We start from the raw sequence: 22,854 nt of genomic DNA on the forward strand, positions 1-22,854 counted from the left end.
TTTCAGTCTCCGGACATGAACTCCATTGAAAACCTGTGGTTTGAATTGAAGGAAGTCCATAAAAGCAGGCAAAGTATATCAAGAATCTGGAAAGATTATATATGGAGCAATGGTCTAAGATCCCTCCCAACATGTTTTCTTAAATGTTTTATGAGATTTGAGAACATCTCAGTGTCGTTATGCTCGCAAGGAGAGGGTGCTAGAGTTTTTTTCTTTTTAGATTGTTTTTTTTTTTTACTGGTGGTTAAACAAAAAATGTTATTTACGCAATTGCATTAGCGTAAAATAATATAACTTCACATTTTCTTTGAGCATACACAGTATTTGTATAAAAAAAATGTGTAACAAGGGTGCCAATAATTATGGACCTGCCTGCATCTGCATTTCACTATCATGAAAATACACTAGCAACAAATTAAACCATGGCTCTCCCAGAGGCCCACAGAGATTCAACATGTGTCTGGTTTTGCTCATCCAATCCCTTTGTTTGAAGACAATGGGGGTGGAGGTCCGGGGGAAAGATGTCCTCTCCTTTGTCCCAATCGTCTAGCGCAGCCGATGATCGACACTAACAAAGACTCTAGTTTGTGAGTGGCAGATAATGGCAAACAAGCACGTTAACGGTGACTGATGGCACTTCATTCAACACATCCATTACCTGAACGATGTGCTCAACGTGAGACTGTGGCGATAAGGCTGACAGGGGTGGCAAGGTTTTTTACAAGAGCCATAAAAGCTGATTCGCACCTTTTAACGTGCTGGCTGTGGGAGGGGCCATTAATCTGGAGAGTTTAACCCCATGTCAAGAAAGATAGATGGGCTGGTTGGGTTTGTTATTGTTCGCCCAGTGCTCACCCTCATGTGGCAGTGGATGTAGCTCTGGAGAGCACAGGACAGGTCCAGCATCTTCGACTTGAGGTTCTGCAAAACCTGCCAAAAACATATAGACCATATGGTATCTTGTTTGGAGACTGATGCTTGATAATAGAGACAGAATAAATCAAAATAAACAATCCAGAATAACATTACAAAATGTATCCTATGCAAATCATTGATGCCATTCATGGCTTTAAATGTAATTCCTTTACTTAACGTTTTAACATAACATTTCTCTGATGCCAAAACCTCAAGAATCCATCTCAAGGATTTCTACCGTTCAACAGTTTGGGGTCAGTTAGAAATGTCCTTGTTTTTAAAAGAAAAGCACATTTTATGTCCATTAAAATGACATCAAATTGATCAGAAATACAGTGTAGACATTGCTAATATTGTAAATGACTATTGTAGCTGGAAACAGAAGATATTTTATGGAATATCTACATAGTCCCATTATCAGCAACCATCACTCCCTGTGTTCCAATGGCACGTTGTGTTAGCTAATACAAGTTCATCATTTTAAAAGGCTAATTGTTCATTAGAAAACCCTTATGCAATTATGTTAGCGCAGTTGAAAACTGTTATTCTGATTAAAGAGGCAATAAAACTGTCCTTTAGACTAGTTGAGTATCTGGAGTATCAGCTTCTGTGGGTTCGATTACGGGCTCAAAATGGCCAGAAACTAAGTTCTTTCTTCTGAAACTCGTCAGTCTAATCTTGTTCTGACAAACGAAGGCTATTCCATGCGAGAAATTGCCAAGAAACTAAAGATCTCGTACAACATTATGTACTACTCCCTTCAAAGAACAGCACAAACTGGCTCAACCAGAATAGAAAGAGGAGTGGGAGGCACCGGTGCACCTAACTGAGCAAGGGGACAATTTTCCCTATTTTGTTGCCTTAAAACCTGGAATTAAAATAGATTAATTGGGGGGTTTGTATCATTTGATTTACACAACATGCCTACCACTTTGAAGATTTGTTTCACAACAGAAATAACACCCAAAAAATTGAAAACTTGAGTGTACATAACTATGCACCCTCCCAAAGTCAATACATTGTAGAGCCAACTTTTTCAGCAATTACAGCTGCAAGTCTCTTGGGGTATGTCTCTATAAGTTTGGCACATCAAGCCACTGGGATTTTTGCCCATTCTTCAAGGCAAAACTGCTCCAGCTCCTTCAAGTAGGAGTGGTTCCGCTAATAAACAGCAATCTTTAAGTTATACCACAGATTTTCAATTGAATTGAGGTCTTGGCTTTGACTTGGCCATTCCAAGACATTTAAATGTTTCACCTTAAACCACTCGAGTGTTGCTTTAGCAGTATGCTTAGGGTCATTGTCCTGCTGGAAGGTGAACCTCTGTACCAGTCTCAAATCTCTGGAAGATTGAAACAGGTTCCCCTCAAGAAATTCCCTGTATTTAGCGCCATCCATCATTCGTTCAATTCTCACCAGTTTCCCAGTCCCTGCTGTGAAAAAACATGGGGATGGTGTTCGCGGAGTGATGAGAGGTGTTGGGTTTGTGCCAGACATAGCGTTTTCCTTGATGGCCAAAAAGCTACATTTTAGTCTCATCTGACCAGAGTACCTTCTTCAATATGTTTGGGGAGTCTCCCACATGCCTTTTTTTCTATAAGCAATGTTTTTTTTTTCTGGACACTCTTCTGTAAAGCCCAGCTCCGTGGAGTGTATGGCTTAAAGTAGTACAATGGCCATATTCTTTCAATTTTTGTATAACGGATTTAATGGTGCACAGTGGGATGTTCAAAGATCTGATCGATTTTTTTAAACCCAACCCTGATCTGTACTTCTCCACAACTTAGTCCCTGACCCGTTTGGAGAGCTCCTTGGTCCTTGGTCTTCGTGGTGCCACTTGCTTGGTGGTGCCCCTTGCTTAGTGGTGTTGCAGACTCAGGGGCCTTTCAAAACACGTGTACATACAGTGAGGAAAAAAGTATTTGATCCCTCAGTCTATAATTTTATGGTAGGTTTATTTGGACAGTGAGAGACAGAACAACAACAAAAAATCCAGAAAAACGCATGTCAAAAATGTTATAAATTGATTTGCATTTTAATGAGGGAAATAAGTATTTGACCCCTCTGCAAAACATGACTTAGTACTTGGTGGCAAAACCCTTGTTGACAATCAGAGGTCAGACGTTTCTTGTAGTTGGCCACCAGGTTTGCACACATCTCAGGAGGGATTTTATCCCACTCCTCTTTGCAGATCTTCTCCAAGTCATTAAGGTTTTGAGGCTGACATTTTAGCAGGCAAAATTAACCAGGTGAAATTGTGTCACTTCTCTTGCGTTCATTGCACGCAGAGTCAGGGTATATGCAACAGTTTGGGTCGCCTGGCTCATTGCGAACTAATTTACCAGAATTGTACGTAATTATGACATAACATTGAAGATTGTGCAATGTAAAAGCAATATTTAGACTTAGAGATGCTAAATATGCAGGTTTAAAAATATGTACTTCTGTGTATTGATTTCAAGAAAGGCATTGATGTTTATGGTTAGGTACATATTGGCGCAACGACAGTCCTTTTTCGCGAATGCGCACCGCATCGATTATATGCAACGCAGGACACGCTAGATGAACTAGTAATATCATCAACCATGTGTAGTTATAACTAGTGATTATGATTGGTTGATTGTTTTTTATAAGATAAGTTTAATGCTAGCTAGCAACTTACCTTGGCTTCTTATTGCATTTGTGTAACAGGCAGGCTCCTCGTAGGTTGTTAGAGCGTTGGAATAGTTAACCTTAAGGTTGTAAGATCGAATCCCTGAACTGAGAAGGTAAAAAAAAAATCTCCAAAAATACCGATTTTCGATTGTTATGAAAACTTGAAAAATCGGTCCTAATTAAATTGGCCATTCCGATTAATCAGTCGACCTCTAAAACAGATGCCTCACAAGCCCTCAACTGGCAGCTTCATTGAAGAGTACCCGCAAAACACCAGTCTCAACATCAACAGTGAAGAGGCGACTTCAGCATGCTGGCCTTCTAGGCAGAGTTCCTCTGTCCAGTGTCTGTTCTTTTGCCCATCTGAATCTTTTCTTTTTATTGGCCAGTCTGAGATATGGCTTATTCTTTGCAACTCTGCCTAGAAGGCCAGCATCCCAGAGTGCTACCTAGAAAGCCAGCAACTGAGCAAGAGGACACTAATGTACATGTCCTCTTGCGCTGTTGTGCATTGGGGCCTCCCACTCTTTCTACTCTGGTTAGAGACAATTTGCGCTGTTCTGTGAAGTGAGTAGTACACAGAATTGTAAGAGATCTTCAGTTTCTTGGCAATTTCTCAAATGGAATAGCCTTCATTTCTCAGAACAAGAATAGACTGACGAATTTCAGAAGAAAGTTATTTGTTTCTGACCATTTTGAGCCTGTAATCAAACCCACAAAATGCTGATGCTCCAGATACTCAACTAGTCTAAAGATGGCCAGTTTTATTGCTTCCTTAATCAGAGTTTGTTTTACTCACTACTTTAGCACACTCCGCCAACCCTGATGTCCTTGCCTGGTCTGAATCCTGGCTCAGGAAGGCCACCAAAAATTCTGAGATTTCCAACTACAACATTTTCCTTCAAAATAGAACTGCCAAAGGAGGAGTTGCAGTCTACTGCAGAGATAGCCTGCAAAGTTCTGTCATACTTACCAGGTCTATGCCCATACACTTCTAATTTTAAAAATGAATCTCTCCAGAAACAAGTATCACACTGTTGACGCCTATTATAGATCCCCCTCAGCTCCCAGCAGTGCCCTGGACACCATACATGAATTGATTGCCCCCCAACTATCTTCAGAGTTTGTTCTATTAGGTGACCTAAACTGGGATATGCTTAACACCCCGGCCGTCCTACAATCTAAGATAGATGCCCTCAATCTCACACAAATTATCAAGGAACCCACTAAGTGCAACCCTAAATACGGAAACACGAGCACCCTCATAGATATCATCCTGACCAACCTGCCCTCTAAATGCACCTCTGCTGTTTTCAACCAGGATATCAGCGATCACTGCCTCAATGCCTGCATCCGTTATGGGTCCGCGGTCAAACAACCACCCCTCATCACTGTCAAACAATCTCTAAAACACTTCTGTGAGCAGGCCTTTCTAAATCGACCTGGGTATCCTGGAAGGATATTGATCTCATCCCATCAGTAGTGGATGCATGGTTGTTCTTTAAAAGTAATTTCCTCACCATCTTAAATAAGCATGCCACATTCAAAAAAATGAGTAACTAAGAACAGATATATCCCTTGGTTCACTCCAGACATGACTGCCCTCGACCAGCACAAAAACATCCTGTGGCGTAACACACTAGCATCAAATAATCCCCGCGATATGCAACTTTTCAGGGAAGTCAAGAACCAACACAGTCAGTTTGAAAAAGCTAGCCTTCGCTTTCCTAACAGAAATTTGCTTCCTTCAGCAATAATTCCAAAAAGTTTAGGGACACTGTAAAGTCCATGGAGAATAAGAACACCTCCCAGCTGCCCATTGCACTGAGGCTAGGAAACTGTCAACACCGATAAATCCACGATAATCGAGAATTTCAATAAGCATCTCTCTATGGCTGGCCATGCTTTCCTCCTGGCTACCCCAACCCCGGGCAACAGCGCCGCACCCCCCGCAACTACTTGCCCAAGCCTCCCAGCTTCTCCTTCATGCAAATCTAGATAGCAGATGTTCTGAAAGAGCTGCAAAACCTGGGACCATACAAATCAGCTGAGCTAGACAATCTGGACCCTTTCTTTCTAAAATGATCCACCTCCATTACTGCAACCCCTATTACTAGCCTGTTCAACCTCTCTTTCGTATCGTCCGAGATTCATAAAGGTTGAAAAGCTGCAGCGGTCATCTCCTTCACAGGGGGTGACACTCTAGACCCAAACTGTTATTGACATATATCCATCTTGCCCTGCCTTTCTAAAGTCTTCGAAAGCCAAGTTAACAAACAGATCCCTGACCACTTCGAATCCCACCGTACCTTCTCCGCTGTGCAATCCGGTTTCCGAGCTGGTCACTGGTGTACCTTAGCCATGCTCAAGGTCCTAACCGCTCAAGGTCCTATCATAACCGCCATCGATAAAAGACAGTACTGTGCAGCCATCTTCATCGACCTGGCCAAGGCTTTCAACTCTGTCAATCACCATATTCTTATCGGCAGACTCAACAGCCTTGATTTCTCACATGACTGCCTCGCCTGGTTCACCAACTACTTCTCAGATTCAGTGTGTCAAATCGGGAGGGCCTGTTGTCCGGACCTCTGACAGTCTCTATGGGGGTTCAATTCTTGGGTGACTCTTTTCTCTGTATATATATATCAATGATGTCGCTCTTGCTGCGGGTGATTCCTTGATCCACCTCTACGCAGACGACACCAATCTGTATACATCTGGCCCTTCTTTGGACACTGTGTTAACAAACCTCCAAACGAGCTTCAATGCCATACAACACTCCTTCCGTGGCTTCCAACTGCTCTTAAACCCTAGTAAAACTAAATGCATACTCTTCAACCGATCGCTGCCTGTACCCACCCGCCCAACTAACATCACTACTCCGGACGGTTCTGACTTAGAATATGTGGACAACTACAAATGCCTAATTGTCTGGCTCGACTATAAACTCTCCTTCCAGACATTAAGTATCCCCAATCCAAAATTAAATCTGGAATCGGCTTCCTATTTCGCAACAAAGCATCCTTCACTCATGCTGCCAAACATACCCTCGTAAAACTGACTATCCTACCGATCCTCGACTTCGGGGATGTCATTTACAAAAATCGCCTCCAACACTCTACTCAGCAAACTGAATGCAGTCTATCACAGTAATTGTAATTACTTCGCTACTTTGGCCTATTTATTGCCTTACCTCCTTACTCCATTTGCACACATTGTATATAGATTTTTCTATTGTGTTATTGACTGTACTTTCGTTTATCCCACGTGTAACTCTGTTGTTTATTGTCGCACTGCTTTGCATTATCTTGGCCAGGTCGCACTTGTAAATGAGAACTTGTTCTCAACTGGCCTACTTGGTGTTAAATAAAAGTGGAGGGGGAAAAAAACGAACAACAGTTTTCAGCTGTGCTAACATAATTGCAAAAGGGTTTTCTAATGATCAATTAGCCTTTTAAAATGATGAACTTGTATTAGCTAACACAACGTGCCACAGGAGTGATGGTTGCTGATAATGGGCCTCTATACGCCGATGTAGATATTTATTTATTTTTATTTTAGCACCCGTTTCCAGCTACAATAGTCATTCAACGTCTACACTGTATTTCTGATCAATGTGATGTTATTTTAATGTTATTGACGTTACTTTCAAAAACAAGGACATTTCTAACTGACGCCAAACTGTTGAACAGCAGTGTATATCAGAACAATTCCTATAGAGAAGTCATATAGACAGTGAATACTAAAATGGTGGCTACGTACCGGAGTCCTGGGATAGGCCAGCTGCGCATCTCTCAGCATCTTGTTGGAGATTGTCAGACCCTCTTCCAGGAGAGAGTGCACCCCTTTACAAGTCCCCTCCAAAAGAGACAGGGCCACAGACCGCTGGGGAAAGAGAAACGACAAACAACTTTTGAGAGACGCTTTCTTTACCCTCCGCAAACCAGCGTGATTAGCCATGTGTCATTGGGTCCAGTTATATCATTATTCTGAATTGAGGAGGGGAGTGGAGATGAAGCATCCAGGCAGGATGCATCATGGCTTCGTTATTTCCACCAAAGCACCACAAAGCCTCCATGCCTAAGTATCTTAACCATTCTCAATCAATATGAAAGGCAGTATATGGTGAGTGTGAGAGTAGGAGAGAGACAGTGTTGTGACATTTACCTTGCCTGTGGCCTCAGAGCCCAGCTCGGTCAAATGGAGCTGGGTGGCGGTAAGCGCGGCCAGGTGGCTGATGACCAGCAGTGCCGTGTCCAGACACTGACCACTCTTCCTGTGGGCCTCGGTCACCATGGACGAGATCTCAGAGTCACAACCCTGGTCACAGTCCATGGGAATTGGATGTTAAATAACATAAAATAATATTTGAATAAAATAAAAACACTTGCACTTGTCTTTTCCTACCACCACTGACTTTGCTGATAACTACTTTAATAATTGAAATGTGGTTGTCTTAATTAGACAAAGTAAAATGAATGCACAAACTGCATTAAAGATATTTTATTTGTCACTGGGCGACACACAATACCCCACCATGTCAAAATGGAATTACGTTTTTAGAACATGTTACAAATTAATTCAAAATGAAAAGCTGATGTGTCTCGAGTCAATAACTATTCAACCTGTGTTATGGCAAGCCTAAATAAGTTCAGGAGTAAAAATGTGCTTAACAAGTCACATAACATTGTAGTTACTCCACAATACTAACCTAAATGAGAGAGAAAAGAAGGAAGCCTGTACAGAATACAAATATTCCAAAACATGCATCCTGTTTGCACAAGGCACTTAAAGTAATACTACAAACAAATGTGGCAAATTTGGGGCAAATCCAGTAGAACGCATTACAGAGTACCACTCTCCATATTTTCAAGCATAGTGGTGGCTGCATCGTGTTATGGGTATGCTTGTAATCGTTAAGGACTGGGGAGTTTTTCAGGAAAAAAAACAATTATGGAATGGAGCTAAGCACAGGCAAAATCTTAGAGGAAAACATTGTTCAAGCTACTTTCCACCAGACACTGGGAGATGAATTAACCTTTCAGCAGGACAATAACTTAAAACACAAGGCCAAATCTACACTGGAGTTGCTTACCAAGAAGACAGTGGCTGTTCCGGAGTGGCCGAGATACAGTTGACTTAAGTCTACTTGAAAATCTATAGCAAAACCTGAAAATGGTTGTCTAGCAATGATCAACAACCAAATGTATAGTGCTTGAAGCATTTTGAAAATAATAAATGAGCAAATGTTCCACAATCCAGGTGTGGAAAGCTCTCAGAGATTTACCCAGAAAGACTCACAGCTGTTATTGCTGCCAATGGTGCTTCTACAAAATATTGACTCTGGGCTGTGAATACCTATGTAAATGAGATACGCATTTCATTTTTTTTTAAATGTCTAAAAACATATTTTAACTTTGTCATTATGGGGTAGTGTGTGTACAGTAGATGAGGTGAGAGAAAAAATATATTAATCAATTTTGAATTCAGGCTGCAACAACAAAATGTGTAATGAGTCAAGGGGTATGAATACATTTTGAAGGCTACGTATACCGTCACTAGTGACTAGTGTGGGCTGGGTGGTAACCTTGCGGTTAAGAGGTTGCGCCAGTAACCAAAATGTTTCTGGTTTGAATCCCCTTGCTGACTAGGCGAAATTTGTCAATATGCCCTTGAGCAAGGCACTTAACCCTAATTGCTCCAGCAAATCGTTCTGGATAAGATTGTCTGCTAAATTCCTAAAATGTAGTGAAGGTCTTCACACACCTTGCAGTCTTCACATTTTGCTGCCTTAAAATGTAATCTCAAAAGGGAATATATTTGATTATTTTCCCAACCATCTACACAACCTAGTCCAAATTTTCAAAGTTAAAGACAAGGTGAAGATGTTTTGAAGTGGATTTAACATTGTCATACAGGCCAATAATGTGGAGTGAATGCAAATGTTATTGCAGAGACTGGGACTAGAGAGTTTGTCAGGATCTAAATAAATATGAAAGGAACAAAGCTCAGATAAAAAAGTAAGAGGAAACCCTGTCTCAGCCTTCTGAATACCTTACTGTGGGATAGTTATTTTTCAGAAGGACAATTACACGCATTTTTATGTCAAAGACACACCAGAATGGCTTTCCAATATGTTGAGTGTTCCTGAAAGGTCCAGTCTCAAACCTGACTTAAACCTGCTTGAAAATCAGAGACACAGTTTGAATATTGTTGTCCATCAATGACTCCCAACCAAATTTACTGACCGTGAGCAATTTTGACAAATAAAATGGATATTATATGTTGCCCTAAGACTTGTGCAACGCTGGAGAAGGTTGTGTACATCGGTTGCATTCTTTAACACAATTTTAAGGCAGCAAAATGTAAAGACCGTGCCAGGTGTGTGTAGACATTCATTAGGCACTGTATAATATACATTCATTCATGTTGGACTTGAGGCTGAAGGTTGAGAATTCCCCTACGCTCTGATATTTCCATACGAGGAGTCAAAACAGCTCAAAGCTAAAACCCGTCAATCAGCGAGGTGAATTTTGATGAGCCAGTGAGGTGTCAACCCAACTCGATTGAAAAATATTTTCCTTTTGCAGCGTTTGTGTCTTTTCAGTTTAATTGGGATAAAAACTGATATTTCTAGAATATCTTTACTGTAATTCACTATGACATTACTTACAGTAAACTAATCAATGTATGTGTACTGTACATACAGTGCCTTCAGAAAATATTCAGATCCCTTTTCCACATTCTGTTACAGCTTTATTCTACAATTGATTAAATATAGATTTTTTTCCCCTCAATCTACACACAAAACCCCATAATGACAAAGCGAAAACAGGTTTTTAGAAATTGTAGCGGAGTGGATCCTGTTTCCATTGGTCATCCTTGAGATGTTTCCATAACTTCACCTGTGGGAAATTCAATTGATTGGACATGATTTGAAAAGGCTCGCACCTGTCTATACAAAGTCCCACAGTTGATAGTGCATGTCAGAGCAAAAACCAAGCCATGAGGTCGAAGGAATTGTCTGTAGAGCTCCGATGCAGGATTGTGTCGAGGCACAGATCTGGGGAAACGTACCAAAAAATGTCTGCAGCATGGAAGATCCCCATGAAAATAGTGGCCTCCCATCATTCTTAAATGGAAGAAGTTTGGATCCACAAAGACTCTTCCTAGAGCTGGCCGCCCGGCCAAACTGAGAAATCAGGGGAGAAGGACCTTGGTCAGGGACGTGACCAGGAAACCTGATGGTCACTGACAAAGTTCCAAAGTTCCTCTGTGGAGATGGGAGAACCTTCCAGAAGGACAACCATTTCTACAGAACTCCACCAATCAGACCTTTGTGGTAGAGTGGCCAGACGGAAGCCACTCCTCAATAAAAAGGCACATGACATTCCACTTGGAGTTTGCCAAAAGGCACCTAAATCCTCTCAGACCATGAGGAACAAGATTCTCTGGTCTGATGAAACCAAGATTGAACTGTTTGGCCTGAATGCCAACCGTCACATCTGGAGGAAACCTGGCACCATCCCTACGGTGAAGCATGGTGTTGGCAGCATCATGGTATGAGGATGTTTTCAGTAGCAGGGAGACTAGTCAGGATCGAGGGAAAGATGAACAGAGCAAAGTACAAAGAGATCATTGATGAAAACCTGCTCAGGACCTCAGACTGGACAACGACATTAAGCACACAGCCAAGATAACGCAGAAGTGGCTTCGGCACAAGTCTCGGGAATGTCCTTGAGTGGCCCAGCCAGAGCCCGGACTTGAACCCGATCGAACATCTCTGGAGAGACCTGAAAATAGCTGTGCAGCGATGCTCCCAATCCAACCTGAGAGAGCTTGAGAGGATCTGCAGAGAAGAATAGGAGAAACTCCCCAAATAAAGGTGCCAAGCGTTATACCAAAGAAGACTTGAGGCTGTAATCGCTGCCAAAGGTGCTTCAACAAAGTACTGAGTAAACGATCTGAATACTTATGTAAATGTACAATTTCAGTTTTATATTTTTAATACATTTGGAGAAAAAAAATCTACAAAACCTGTTTTTACTTTGTCTTTATGTGGTAAAATGATTTAAGTACTCGAGTACTTTCCGAATGCACTGTAGGTGTGATTGAATGTTTTTGGTGCATAGTTCTATCTGTATGTTGTACATTCACATACAGCGGCTACTGTTTTGAATATACTGTGTTCAATAGTTTCAATGCTCCAATATGTCCCTTGTATACCTTTTGGAATGTAATACTTTAGCCAACCTATATTTATCCAGGTCAATTTCATAAAGATAACATCTCTTTTTCAAGACAGTCCTAGTCCGATACATTGTTAATTCTATTGTCTGATCTTTTTAAGTTAAAAGTGCTGACAAAAATGTCTACCTGGATGAGAAGCTGAAAGTAACCACCCATTCTCTTGACTTGGGTCTTGAGCTCCTCTGCGACGGTGTAGAGGGGTCCGGCTCTGGGTTTGACACTGGCCACCCACTGCATGGTGATAAACACGGCTCTCTCGATGGCCGAGGTGGCCTTCAACAGCTGTGTCGGAGCCTCAGCCTCTAACACAAACACTGGGACAGAGACAGAATAAAGAATACATTACAATAGGTCAATTTTAGTATTTTCAAAATGTCATGTGGTGCCCAACTTAGCAAAACTTTTCGCAACAAAAACAAGAGTTTCTTATTGGACGAATTCAGAGGAGTCGTTCCCTGTTCCTTCCCATTTGGTTCCTAGTGAATACGCTGGGTATATGTTTAAAAGTTCATTATTTTCAAGTAGAAGGCAAAAGGGTACATTTTTCACAATATCCGTATCAAAACACTACCGAGATACTTGTCAATATTCCATGGCAAAAAAGAAAAAAAAAAGTCCTTTACTATGAACCTGCTTCATGCACAACTTGGTGTGCTACAGCATGGAAAATAAACAAATGTGACTGGGTGACAACATAAGGCTGTTTGTTTCCAATATTAGGATTGTTTTCCTCAGGACATTTAGTCGGATTCATGTTGTTTAGTTTAACCTTGCCATGACTATTCAGATAATGTACACTACTGATCAAAAGTTTTAAAACACCTCCTCATTCAAGGGTTTCTTTATTTTTACTATTTTATACATTGTAGAATAATAGTGAAGACAACAAAACTATGAAACACATGGAATCATACAGTAACCAAAAAAAGTGTTAAAACAAATCCAAATATTTTATTTATTTTTCTTGAGGCCAGATTACCTGCTCAATCCCCCGACCTCAACTAAATTGAGATGGTTATTGGATTAGTCAGACCCCAGAGTGAAGGAAATGCAGCCAACAAGTGCTCAGCATATGTGGGAACTCCTTCAAGACTGTTGGAAAAGCATTCCAGGTGAAGCTGGTTGAGAGAATGCCAAGAGTGTGCAAAGCTGTCATCAAGGGAAAGGGTGGCTATTTGAAATCTCAAATATAAAATACTTGTTTAACACTTTTTGGGTTACTACATGATTCCATGTGTTATTTCATAGTTCTATTATTCTACAATGTAGAAAATAGTAAAATAAAGAAAAAACCCTTGAATGAGTAGGTGTTTAAAACTTTTGACCGGTAGTGGAGGTACAAATCACAAAGGCTCATCTAAATGGATAGCTCACATTACTTCATTCTGTAACCACAATATAATTTACATTGTTTTCTCTTTGCCTGATGACTCATACTGAATTTGATTCCGCTGCTCTATCTATCGCTACATACCTTCAGTCAGACTGCCATCGTAGAAGTCATTTTTGCTTTCAAAGTGAGGGACGTTGTACAAAACAAGTCATCAGCGATTGATCACTTCTATCAAAGCCAATTACCATCTCCAAAATGCCACTTGACCAAGTGTTTTCAGGCTCTGGCCCAACCCATCGGTTTGTGGAACCAATCAGAACGGTTTGAAAATGTTCGCATTCGAGAAATCGTTGTGAGGAGATCATAGCCAGACTCATCGTGGGTGTGGTGTTTGGCCATAGCAATGTGGTTGGGTAGCCAGGCAATCCTCTTCTATGGACACAGCAGGAATTTATATCTGATGTTTAGAATGTTCTCATCAACAGCACAGCATCATGTCACTCCTCCTCCTTTACTATCAATTAGCCATGTGCGGAATGTCAGTCACCTATTACCCTATGGCCAATCAGCACAGCTGAATAATGCAACCTTATCACACTTGCTAAATAACCTATAGGCATAGTATCTACGCTGCAATAGTCTATGTGCCGGGGGACTAGGGTCAGTCTGTTATATCTGGTGTCCTAGGTAACTAAGTATGTGTGCTCTCTCCACCCCCCCTCCCCCCAGAGGACCTGAGCCCTAGGACCATACCTCAGGACTAACTGGCCTGATGACTCCTGGCTGTCCCCAGTCCACCTGGCCGTGCTGCTGCTCCAGTTTCAACTGTTCTGCCTGCGGCTATGGAACCCTCACCTGTTCACCGGACGTGCTACCTTGTCCCGGACCTGCCGTTTTTGACTCCCTCTCTCATCCGACCTCTGAATGCTTGGCTATGAAAAGCCAACTGTCATTTACTCCTGAGGTACTGACCTGTAGCAGCCTCTACAACCACCGTGATTATTATTTGACCCTGCTGGTCATCTATGAACATTTGAACATCTTGAAGAACGATCTGGCCTTAAATGACCATGTACTCTTATAATCTCCACCCGGCACAGCCAGAAGAGGCCTGGTTCCTGCCTTTCTTTTTTTTCTAGCCACCGTGCTTCTACAGCTGCATTGCCTGCCATTTGGGGTTTTAGGCTGGGTTTCTGAAAAAGCACTTTGTGATGTCTGCCGATGTAAAAAAGGGCTTTATGAATTAATTTGATTTGAATTTGCATACTGGTGCAATAATCAACGTGCTCTCTTCTCACCAATGGGAATACATATTTTGATGCATTTAAAATGACGGCTTGCTCTTGTTCCCTCACGTCTTACAGCAAAAGTTTCACAGCCGACCCTCCACCTCCAGCAGCTGAAGGTCCGTCATCGGAACCTTTCTCTCCCAGAGGAATGGTTTCAATGCCAGCTGCCCCGCATAGTGCTGCCTGCATACCAGCATCTGGCTCCAATGATCAATGACGAAGTCATTCCCCAAAACTCTTAATAATATGTTCATTCAGTTTAGCCTGCCATCGACTGAACTAAGTATAGTGACTCGGGTTGGGAAATATTACGACAGTATCCTCTGTTGACGATGTTTGGCGGCCATTGTCGATGGTGAGGACATTGTGATGTGACAGACGATGGCTTAGCCCGTTTGAACTGGACTGGCACCACGTAGTAGCCTAAAGAATGGAGTTGGGCAGCAGACGACAGGGCAGCATACAAGTGGCATTCCAAGTAATCTGCCTATTCCTATTTGCTATAGCACATTTCAATAAATAGCCTGTTATATAAGCCTACAGAACGCAAGAGCAGTGTAGGCTGGAAAGACCAGAGAATTCCACCAAAGCAGCACAAAATGTCCCGTCAAAAAATATTGTTTCTCGCCTTCTGTAAGATGCATGGGCCTTAAAATTGCCTAAACCTATAAAAAAATGTTATAACTGACACTCCCTAACTATAGTGTCCAGCGGTAAAAACAACAACAAAAAACAGCTATATTCCCTTGTCTCTCCAATCAATATGAATACGACTTTGGGCTTTCATTGTTTTATGCATGCTTTCTCTCCCGATCAAACAAATTAGAATAATTAACAGTTCCATCTCAAAAGTAGATTGAACAGCCCAAAAACATGAGGAAGCCAGGGGACTAATAATGAGTAAGGACAAACAATATCAATGGCCTATAAAACAATCTAATGACAAGTTTAAGATTATTTAAGAAATAAATAATCTGTGCGGGGAGTAAGAATCCCTCCAATAACCTATCCTTCTACCATAAAAGCTTTAAGTCAAAATAAAGTTACGAACAGAAGTCTATTTCCAAATGTCCTATTTTTAATATTATTACCTTTAACTAGGCAAGTCCGTTAAGAACAAATTCCTATTAACAATTAGGGCCTAGGAACGGTGGGTTAACTGCCTTATTCAGGGGCAGAATGACAGATTTTTAACTTGCCAGCTCGAAAATTCGAGCTAGCAACCTTTCGGTTACTGGCCCAACGCCCTAACCATCAGGGTACCTGCCTTAAAGTCTAAGGTCCAATAGTTTCCACTTCCAAAAAGAACATGAATAAAAGTCAGAGTCAATAAGCCTATGCATACAGTGCATTCGGATCCCTTCCCTTTTCCCACATTTTATTTAACCTTTATTTAACTAGGCAAGTCAGTTTAAGAACAAATTCTTATTTTCAATGACGGCCTAGGAACAGTGGGTTAACTGCCTGTTCAGGGGCAGAACGACAGATTTGTACCTTGTCAGGTCGGGGATTTGAACTTGCAACCTTCCGGTTACTAGCCCAACGCTCTAACCACTAGGCTACCCTGCCGCCCCTAGGCTACCCTGCCGCCCCTAGGCTACCCTGCCGCCCCTAGGCTACCCTGCCGCCCCTAGGCTACCCTGCCGCCCCTAGGCTACCCTGCCGCCCCTAGGCTACCCTGCCGCCCCTAGGCTACCCTACGTTACAGCCTTATTATAAAGTGGATTAAAAAAAATGTAAAAAAACATCTACACACAATACCACATAATTACAAAAGTAAAAACTGTTTTTTTGGAACGTTTGCAAAAACCAAAGCCATGATGTTGAAGGAATTGTCCGAGACAGGATCGTGTTGAGGCACAGATCTTGAGAAGGGTACCAATAAAATGTCTGCAACATTTAAGGTCCCCAAGAACACAGTGGCCTCCATTATTCTTAAATGGAAGAAGTTTGGAACCACCAAAACTCTTTCTAGGGCTGTCCTGCCAGACAAACTGAGATATTTGTGGAGAAGGGCCTTGGTCAGGGAGGGGACCAAGAACTCAATGGTCACTACGACAAAGCTCCAGAGTTCCTCTGTGGAGATTGGGGAACCTTCCAGAAGAACAACCATCTCTGCAGAACTCCACCAATCAGGCCTTTATGGTAGAGTGGCCAGACAGAACCGCTCCTTAGTAAAATGCACATGACATGCTTGAAGTTTGCCAAAAAGCACCTGAAGGACTCAGACCATGAGAAACAAGGTTCTCTTGTCTGATGAAAACAAGATTGAACTCTTTGGCCTGAATGCCAAGCATCACGCCTGGAGGAAACCTTGCACCATCAGTACAGTGAAGCAGAGTGGTGGCAGCATCATGCTGAGGGCATATTTTTCAGCGGCAGGGACTGGGAGACTAGTCAGGATCGAGGGAAAGATGAACAGAGTAAAGTAAAGAAAGATCCTTGATGAAAAGCGCTCTGGGCAGGTTACGGCCTCAGACTGAGGCAAAGGTTCACCTTCCAACAGAACAACAACCCTAAGCACAACAGCCAAGACAACACAGAAGTGGCTTCAGGAAAAGTCTGAATGTCCTTGAGTGGCACAGCCAGAGTCTGGACTTGAACCCAATCGAACATCTCTGGAGAGACCTGAAAATAGCTGTGCAGCGATGAAAGGATCTGCCTAAAACAACGGGAGAATATCCCCAAATACAGGTGTGCCAAGACAATAATCGCTGCCAAAATGCTACAAAGTACTGAGTAAAGGGTCTGAATACTTATGAAAATTTTCATAGCTGATACAACATAGCGGATAAGTCAATCTATAATTTCGATTAAGATATTAAAGAGCGAGCAAGGACAGACAGTCAATTTATCTACTTGTTCAGCACTTTTGAATTCAAAACATGGGCCATTCTTACAGTATTCTCCCTGTACACCAAGTCAGAACCGTAGGATAAATAAAGGGGGTATAAACACAGACAATGAAAGCTCTTACAATATTCGATATTGACATTTCTATAAAATAGGGTAAATGTGCAACACCAAGTCCAGCAGGCTACATTTTTAGGAGAAAAGGGAGCAAATTATTACGGTGAAGCACATGGGATACTAACAGCTTAATACACAACATACACTTGGCAATTGCTTGGCATATTACATCATTACACAACATACATTTTTGTGATGTGCTCACTTGAACAGGAAGGTGGCGTGAAAGTCCTTCTTGTGCACAGATTTTGTCATCAAAATGTATCATCAAATTCTGGCATTCTCTGGATTTATGGTGCTTTCAAGACAACTGGGAACTTGGGAAAAAAACAAGGTTGAATCATGACGTCAGTGATCTTCAGGTCGGAGCTCTAAAAAGAGTTCCCGATTTGGAATTCTGAGTTGGATGACCGTTCAAAACTTATTTTCCCAGTCGGAGCTCGTTCACCCCGAGTTCCCAGTTTACTAGAACTCACTGAAGCCTGAGATTTCCCAGTTGTTTCGAACACGGCAGAAGTCATGCTGTTTTGACAGCTTGGCCAATGTTGAATGTTTATCCTTTTAAGCTTGGAAAAGGACACCCTTAAACCCAGACTTGGACCACACACCTCTCCACTGAATAGCAGGCTGGTGATTGCTTTGCAAAGCTTGCAGTTAGCCACTGATTCCTTCCAAACCACTCATTGTTGAATTTGCGATTTCCAACTTGTGTAATGTTTATGTCCAATGAGCATCAATACATTTTATCTATACTTTCTCTTCATATGACAAGGACTGAAAAGGATTTTCCAGTAGATGTCAACTTGATTCATGATGATGACTGCTAACTTGTTAGCTAAGATTTTGAAAGTATGATGTTGACACGATCAGTCCAATCAAAGCTTCGGTACATATAACGTGATTTGACGTCATCTATGGCCAATGCCCTTGAGTCTTCTAATGTAACTTTATGGCAGAACCCAAGGGGCTTTGCAGTGACGTAGTGTCCCCTTGAGTGACAGAACATTGAGCCAATCACAGCGCAACTAAAGAACACCACGAGCCACCAATTTTCAGCTGGCTGCCCCACCACCACAGAAAGCACTGAGCTAGGCTGAAACACCTGCATTTTGGAGCTGCCTTACTCAATTAATATTTGTTTTACATTGTTAGCAAACTGATATGCCAAAATAAAATGCAAAATGCAAAACAAGCACATAAAAAAAGCTTTAAAAAAAGGTGGATGTGCCGTCTTCCTGTTAGAAGGTAACAGATAATTTTATTACAGTGGTTAATTAAGATGGATTTTCATTGTGTTCCATAGTGTTTATCACCCCCTAGTGAAGCTTTCTGGTACTTCGAAAGACTGTACGGAAACAGGAAGTAGAGTAGTCGTTCAGCACGCAAAGCTGCAAAAAAACAACGCTACGGTGCAGGTCTTTCAGTGCAGTTATTTCTCGTCACGCCTCGGAAAAGATTTGTTTGTAAGTGAAAGCATATTGCTAGTAATGATAATCTTGTTATTGATAGAATTGCTTACTTACCAATGTTAGTTGTTTGCATTTACTCACACAAATTGCCTCGTCTTTCATGTATGCCGTCAGCTGTATTACTTCGCTCCTGCGTCATGTAAACAAATTGTAAAACATACTGTAATGAAACAGGCAGGGAGCAGGCCTCGAACTCTCGATCTTCTAGCCCGCGGTCCGGCGCGCTATCGACTGTGCCGCAAAAGCATGCTCGTGCGGCAGAGTCCATTTCCGCGCTTATAAACCCAGGGTCGTTACAATACTGAACTTGTTACTGTTTCTAATGTAATATGCTTTGTTATTGTACAGAGGTGGTTGCACATTATTAGAGTAATTACCATGACTAGCAACCAGCTATCTGGTTTGGCATCATGCCAGATATATGGTACCTTGGCACGTGTTTTGTATTTATGCAACTTCAATTTAAAATGTATAATGTACAGTTACAGTATGTCGATGTGAATTGAATACTGAAGTATATTATTTTCTGTATTTTGCAGTTTCACAACAAACGTTTACAATATAATCATTCAAGAAAAGTCACGCCTTGGGAGTTTTATTGAAGACTTAGTTGTTAGCTATCTGTCTAGTTTTGATATGGGAACGCAACTCCAGGACAGAAGTGGGGCTCAAAACAGGTGGGGCATTTGGACTGCATGCGCAACTCTGTAAAAAACAAAGTTGTACACTGTATATATACACATTTTTACTTAAATTTGTTACCATTTCAGAAAACATTTCTCTAGATTGCAGGAAATGGCAGTTGAAAAAAGCAAAAATATGCGTCCATGATTCTACGTCATGATTCGTATAGTAGTAGCATGCAATTTCACGCAATAGAGATCTGTATTTTGAAAAAAATAATAATAATCACGCAACAATCCAACAGTTGTTTTAGAGGAGTAAAAAAAACAAATTGTCAATCAAGATTTTATGAGGACAAAGGTTGACATCACCCAGCACTATTGGTGACAACACTTAAAACAGAGCTTCCTTCACCCACAAATTAAATGTGGAAAACATTGTCTATCCGCTGCAGAATTGTTTCAAGAATGAGTTTTTCAAGAAAACACCCACAGCACACTGCTGCCTATTGTCTGAAGTGTCAGGAGGATAAACATATACAGTGCCTTCAGAAAGTATTTTCACCCCTGGACTTTTTCCACATTGTTGTGTTACAGCCTGAATTTAAAATTGATTAAAAATTGAGATTTTGCATCACTGGCCTACACACATAATTCCACTTTGAATTAGGGTAATGTTTTTAGAACGTTTTACAAATGAATTAAACATGAAAAGCTTGAGTCAATATATATTCAACCCCTGTTATGGCAAGCCTAAAGTTCAGGAGTAATATTGCCTATTGTGTAACAAATCACACAATAAGTTGCATGAACTCACTGTGTGCAATAAGTGTTTAACATGATTTTTGTAATCAATACCATCTGTGTACGTCCCTTAGTCGAGCAGCGAATTTCAAACAGATTCAACCACAAGACCAGTGATGTTTACCAATGCCTCGCCAAGAAGGGCTACCATTGGTAGATGGCAAGAATATATCCTTTTGAGCATAGTGAAGTCATTACACTTTGGATGGTGTATCAATACACCCAGTCAATACAAAGATACAGGCGTTCCAAACTCAGTTGTCAGACCGACCGAAAAGAGCTTTTCTAATTTATTCCTTGTGTTATTTTTTTTATTTATTTTTTATGTTGGGAAGGGCCCACAAGTAAGCATTTCACTGTTGGTCTACACCTGTTGTTTAATAAGCATGTGAAATATACAATTTGATTTGTAGAAAATTGTTAGTTTAATGCCTGTGATAGGAGAAAACTGAGGGTGGATCAACAACATTGTAGTTCACAATATTAACCTAAAAAACAGCTAAAAGACGGAAGCCTGTACAGAATAAAAATATTCCAAAACATGTATCCTGTTTATAATAAGGCACTAAAGTACATCTGCAAAAAATGTGTCAAAGAAATTAACTTAATGTCCTGAGCTTCCCAAGATGATGTGGCAGACGTGTTACGGGCACCTAACTATTTGTGGCATGCGTTTTCTTTTTCGCAACTTACTTGACACAATGTTTCTGCCACCATATCTTATGTCAAAAAAGAGCTTCTGGATATCAGGACAGCGATCACTCACCTCGGTTTAGACAAAGATTTTTTTCTTCAACAAGCAGGACGCACAGGATGTACTTCAGACACCCAACAAGGCCGAAATCCCTGTCATTTCAAGAGAAAGACACGCAGATGTAGAGGACACAGGGCGGGGTGCCACGTAAGGATCCCCAACGGCGAGTAGGAAATCTGCCATTACCATCAATATTACTTGCCAACGTACAATCATTGAACAATTAGACGAGGTATGATCACAAATATCCTACCAACGGGACATCAAAAACTGTAATATCTTATGTTTCACCGGATTGTGGCTGAATGACAACATGGAAAACATTCAGCTGGTAGGGTGGGGTATACGCTGCACCGGCTAGATCGAACAGCACACAGGGGAAGGGGTGCACGAAATCTAAGGAAGTCTCTAGATTTTGCTCACCTGGAGGAGAGTATCTCATGATAAGCTGCAGACCACACTATTTTCCAAGAGAGTTTATTTAAAAAATTGTGGCTGTTTATTTACCACCACAGAGGGAAGCTGGCACTAAGACCGCACGGAGTCAGCTGTATAAGGAAAAAAGCAAACAGGAAACCACTCACCCAGAGGCGGCGCTCCTAGTGGCGGGGACTTTAATGCAGGGAAACTTAAAACATTTGTCACCAATTTCTATTAGCATGTTAAATGCGCAACCAAAAAAAATGTATGGTTCACCTTTACTCCACACAGAGACACGTACAAACCCCTCCCGCGCCCTCCATTTGGCAAATCTGACCATAATTCTATGCTCCTGATTCCTGCTTACAAACAAAAATTCATGCAGAAAGCACAAGTGATTCAGTCGATAAAAAAGTGGTCAAATGAAGCAGATGCTAAACTACAGGACTGTTTTGCTAGCACAGACTGGAATATGTTCTGGGATTCTTCCGATGGCATTGAGGAGTACACCACAGTCACCGGCTTTATCAATAAGTGCATTGAGGCTGTACGTACATACCCCAACCATGGATTACAGGCAACAACCGCACTGAGCTAAAGGGTAGAGCTGCCACTTTCAAGGAGCAGGACTCTAACCCGGAAGCTTGCAAGAAATCCCTCTATGCCCTCTGACTAACCATCAAACAGGCAAAGCGCCAATACAGGACTAAGATTGAATCGTACTACACCGGCTCCGAAGCTCGTCGGTTGTGGCAGGGCTGGCAAACTATTAAAGACTACAAAGGGATGCACGCTTCTATGCTCGCTTCGAGGCAAGCAACACTGACACATGCATGAGAACATCAGCTGTTCAGGACGACTGTGTGATCACGCTCTCCGTAGCCAACGTAATCCGCTGGCCCAGACGGATTACCAAGACGTGTGCTCCGGACATGTGCTGACCAACTGGCAGGTGTCTTCACTGACATATTCAACATGATTGATTGAGTCTGTAATACCAACATGTTTCAAGCAGACCACCATAGTCCCTGTGCCCAAGAGCACAACCTCCCTAAATGACTGCACTCACGTCCGTAGCCATGAAGTGCTTTGAAAGGCTGGTAATGTCTCACATTAACACCATTATACCAGAAACCCTAGACCATCTCCAATTTGCATACCGCACCAACAGATCCACAGATGATGCCATCTCTATTGCACTCCACACTGCCCTTTCCCACCTGGACAAAAGGAACACCTACGTGAGAATACTATTAATTGACTATAGCTCAGCATTCAATACCATAGTTCCCTCAAAGCTCATCATTAAGCTAAGGAACCTGGGACTAAAACACCTCAAAATGCAACTGGATCCTGGCATTCCTGACGGGCC

The 22,854-nt window shown here is 41.7% G+C and overlaps 1 protein-coding gene across 1 annotated transcript in view; it reads right to left on the bottom strand.

Annotated features, from left to right (window-relative positions):
- The window catches only part of LOC135512525 (kinesin-like protein KIF14), a 48,054-nt gene that overhangs the window by 4,088 nt on the left and 21,112 nt on the right, over positions 1-22,854 (bottom strand). The window contains exons 24-27 of the mRNA XM_064934633.1: positions 11,947-12,134; positions 7,738-7,890; positions 7,333-7,455; positions 856-930 (exon numbers count right to left, since the gene is read on the bottom strand). Of these exons, the coding sequence (XP_064790705.1) occupies positions 856-930; positions 7,333-7,455; positions 7,738-7,890; positions 11,947-12,134 (539 nt within the window). The remainder of the gene's footprint in view (positions 1-855; positions 931-7,332; positions 7,456-7,737; positions 7,891-11,946; positions 12,135-22,854) is intronic.

This window comes from Oncorhynchus masou, chromosome 24 (assembly GCF_036934945.1).
Source record: "Oncorhynchus masou masou isolate Uvic2021 chromosome 24, UVic_Omas_1.1, whole genome shotgun sequence".
Classification (NCBI taxonomy): domain Eukaryota; kingdom Metazoa; phylum Chordata; class Actinopteri; order Salmoniformes; family Salmonidae; genus Oncorhynchus; species Oncorhynchus masou.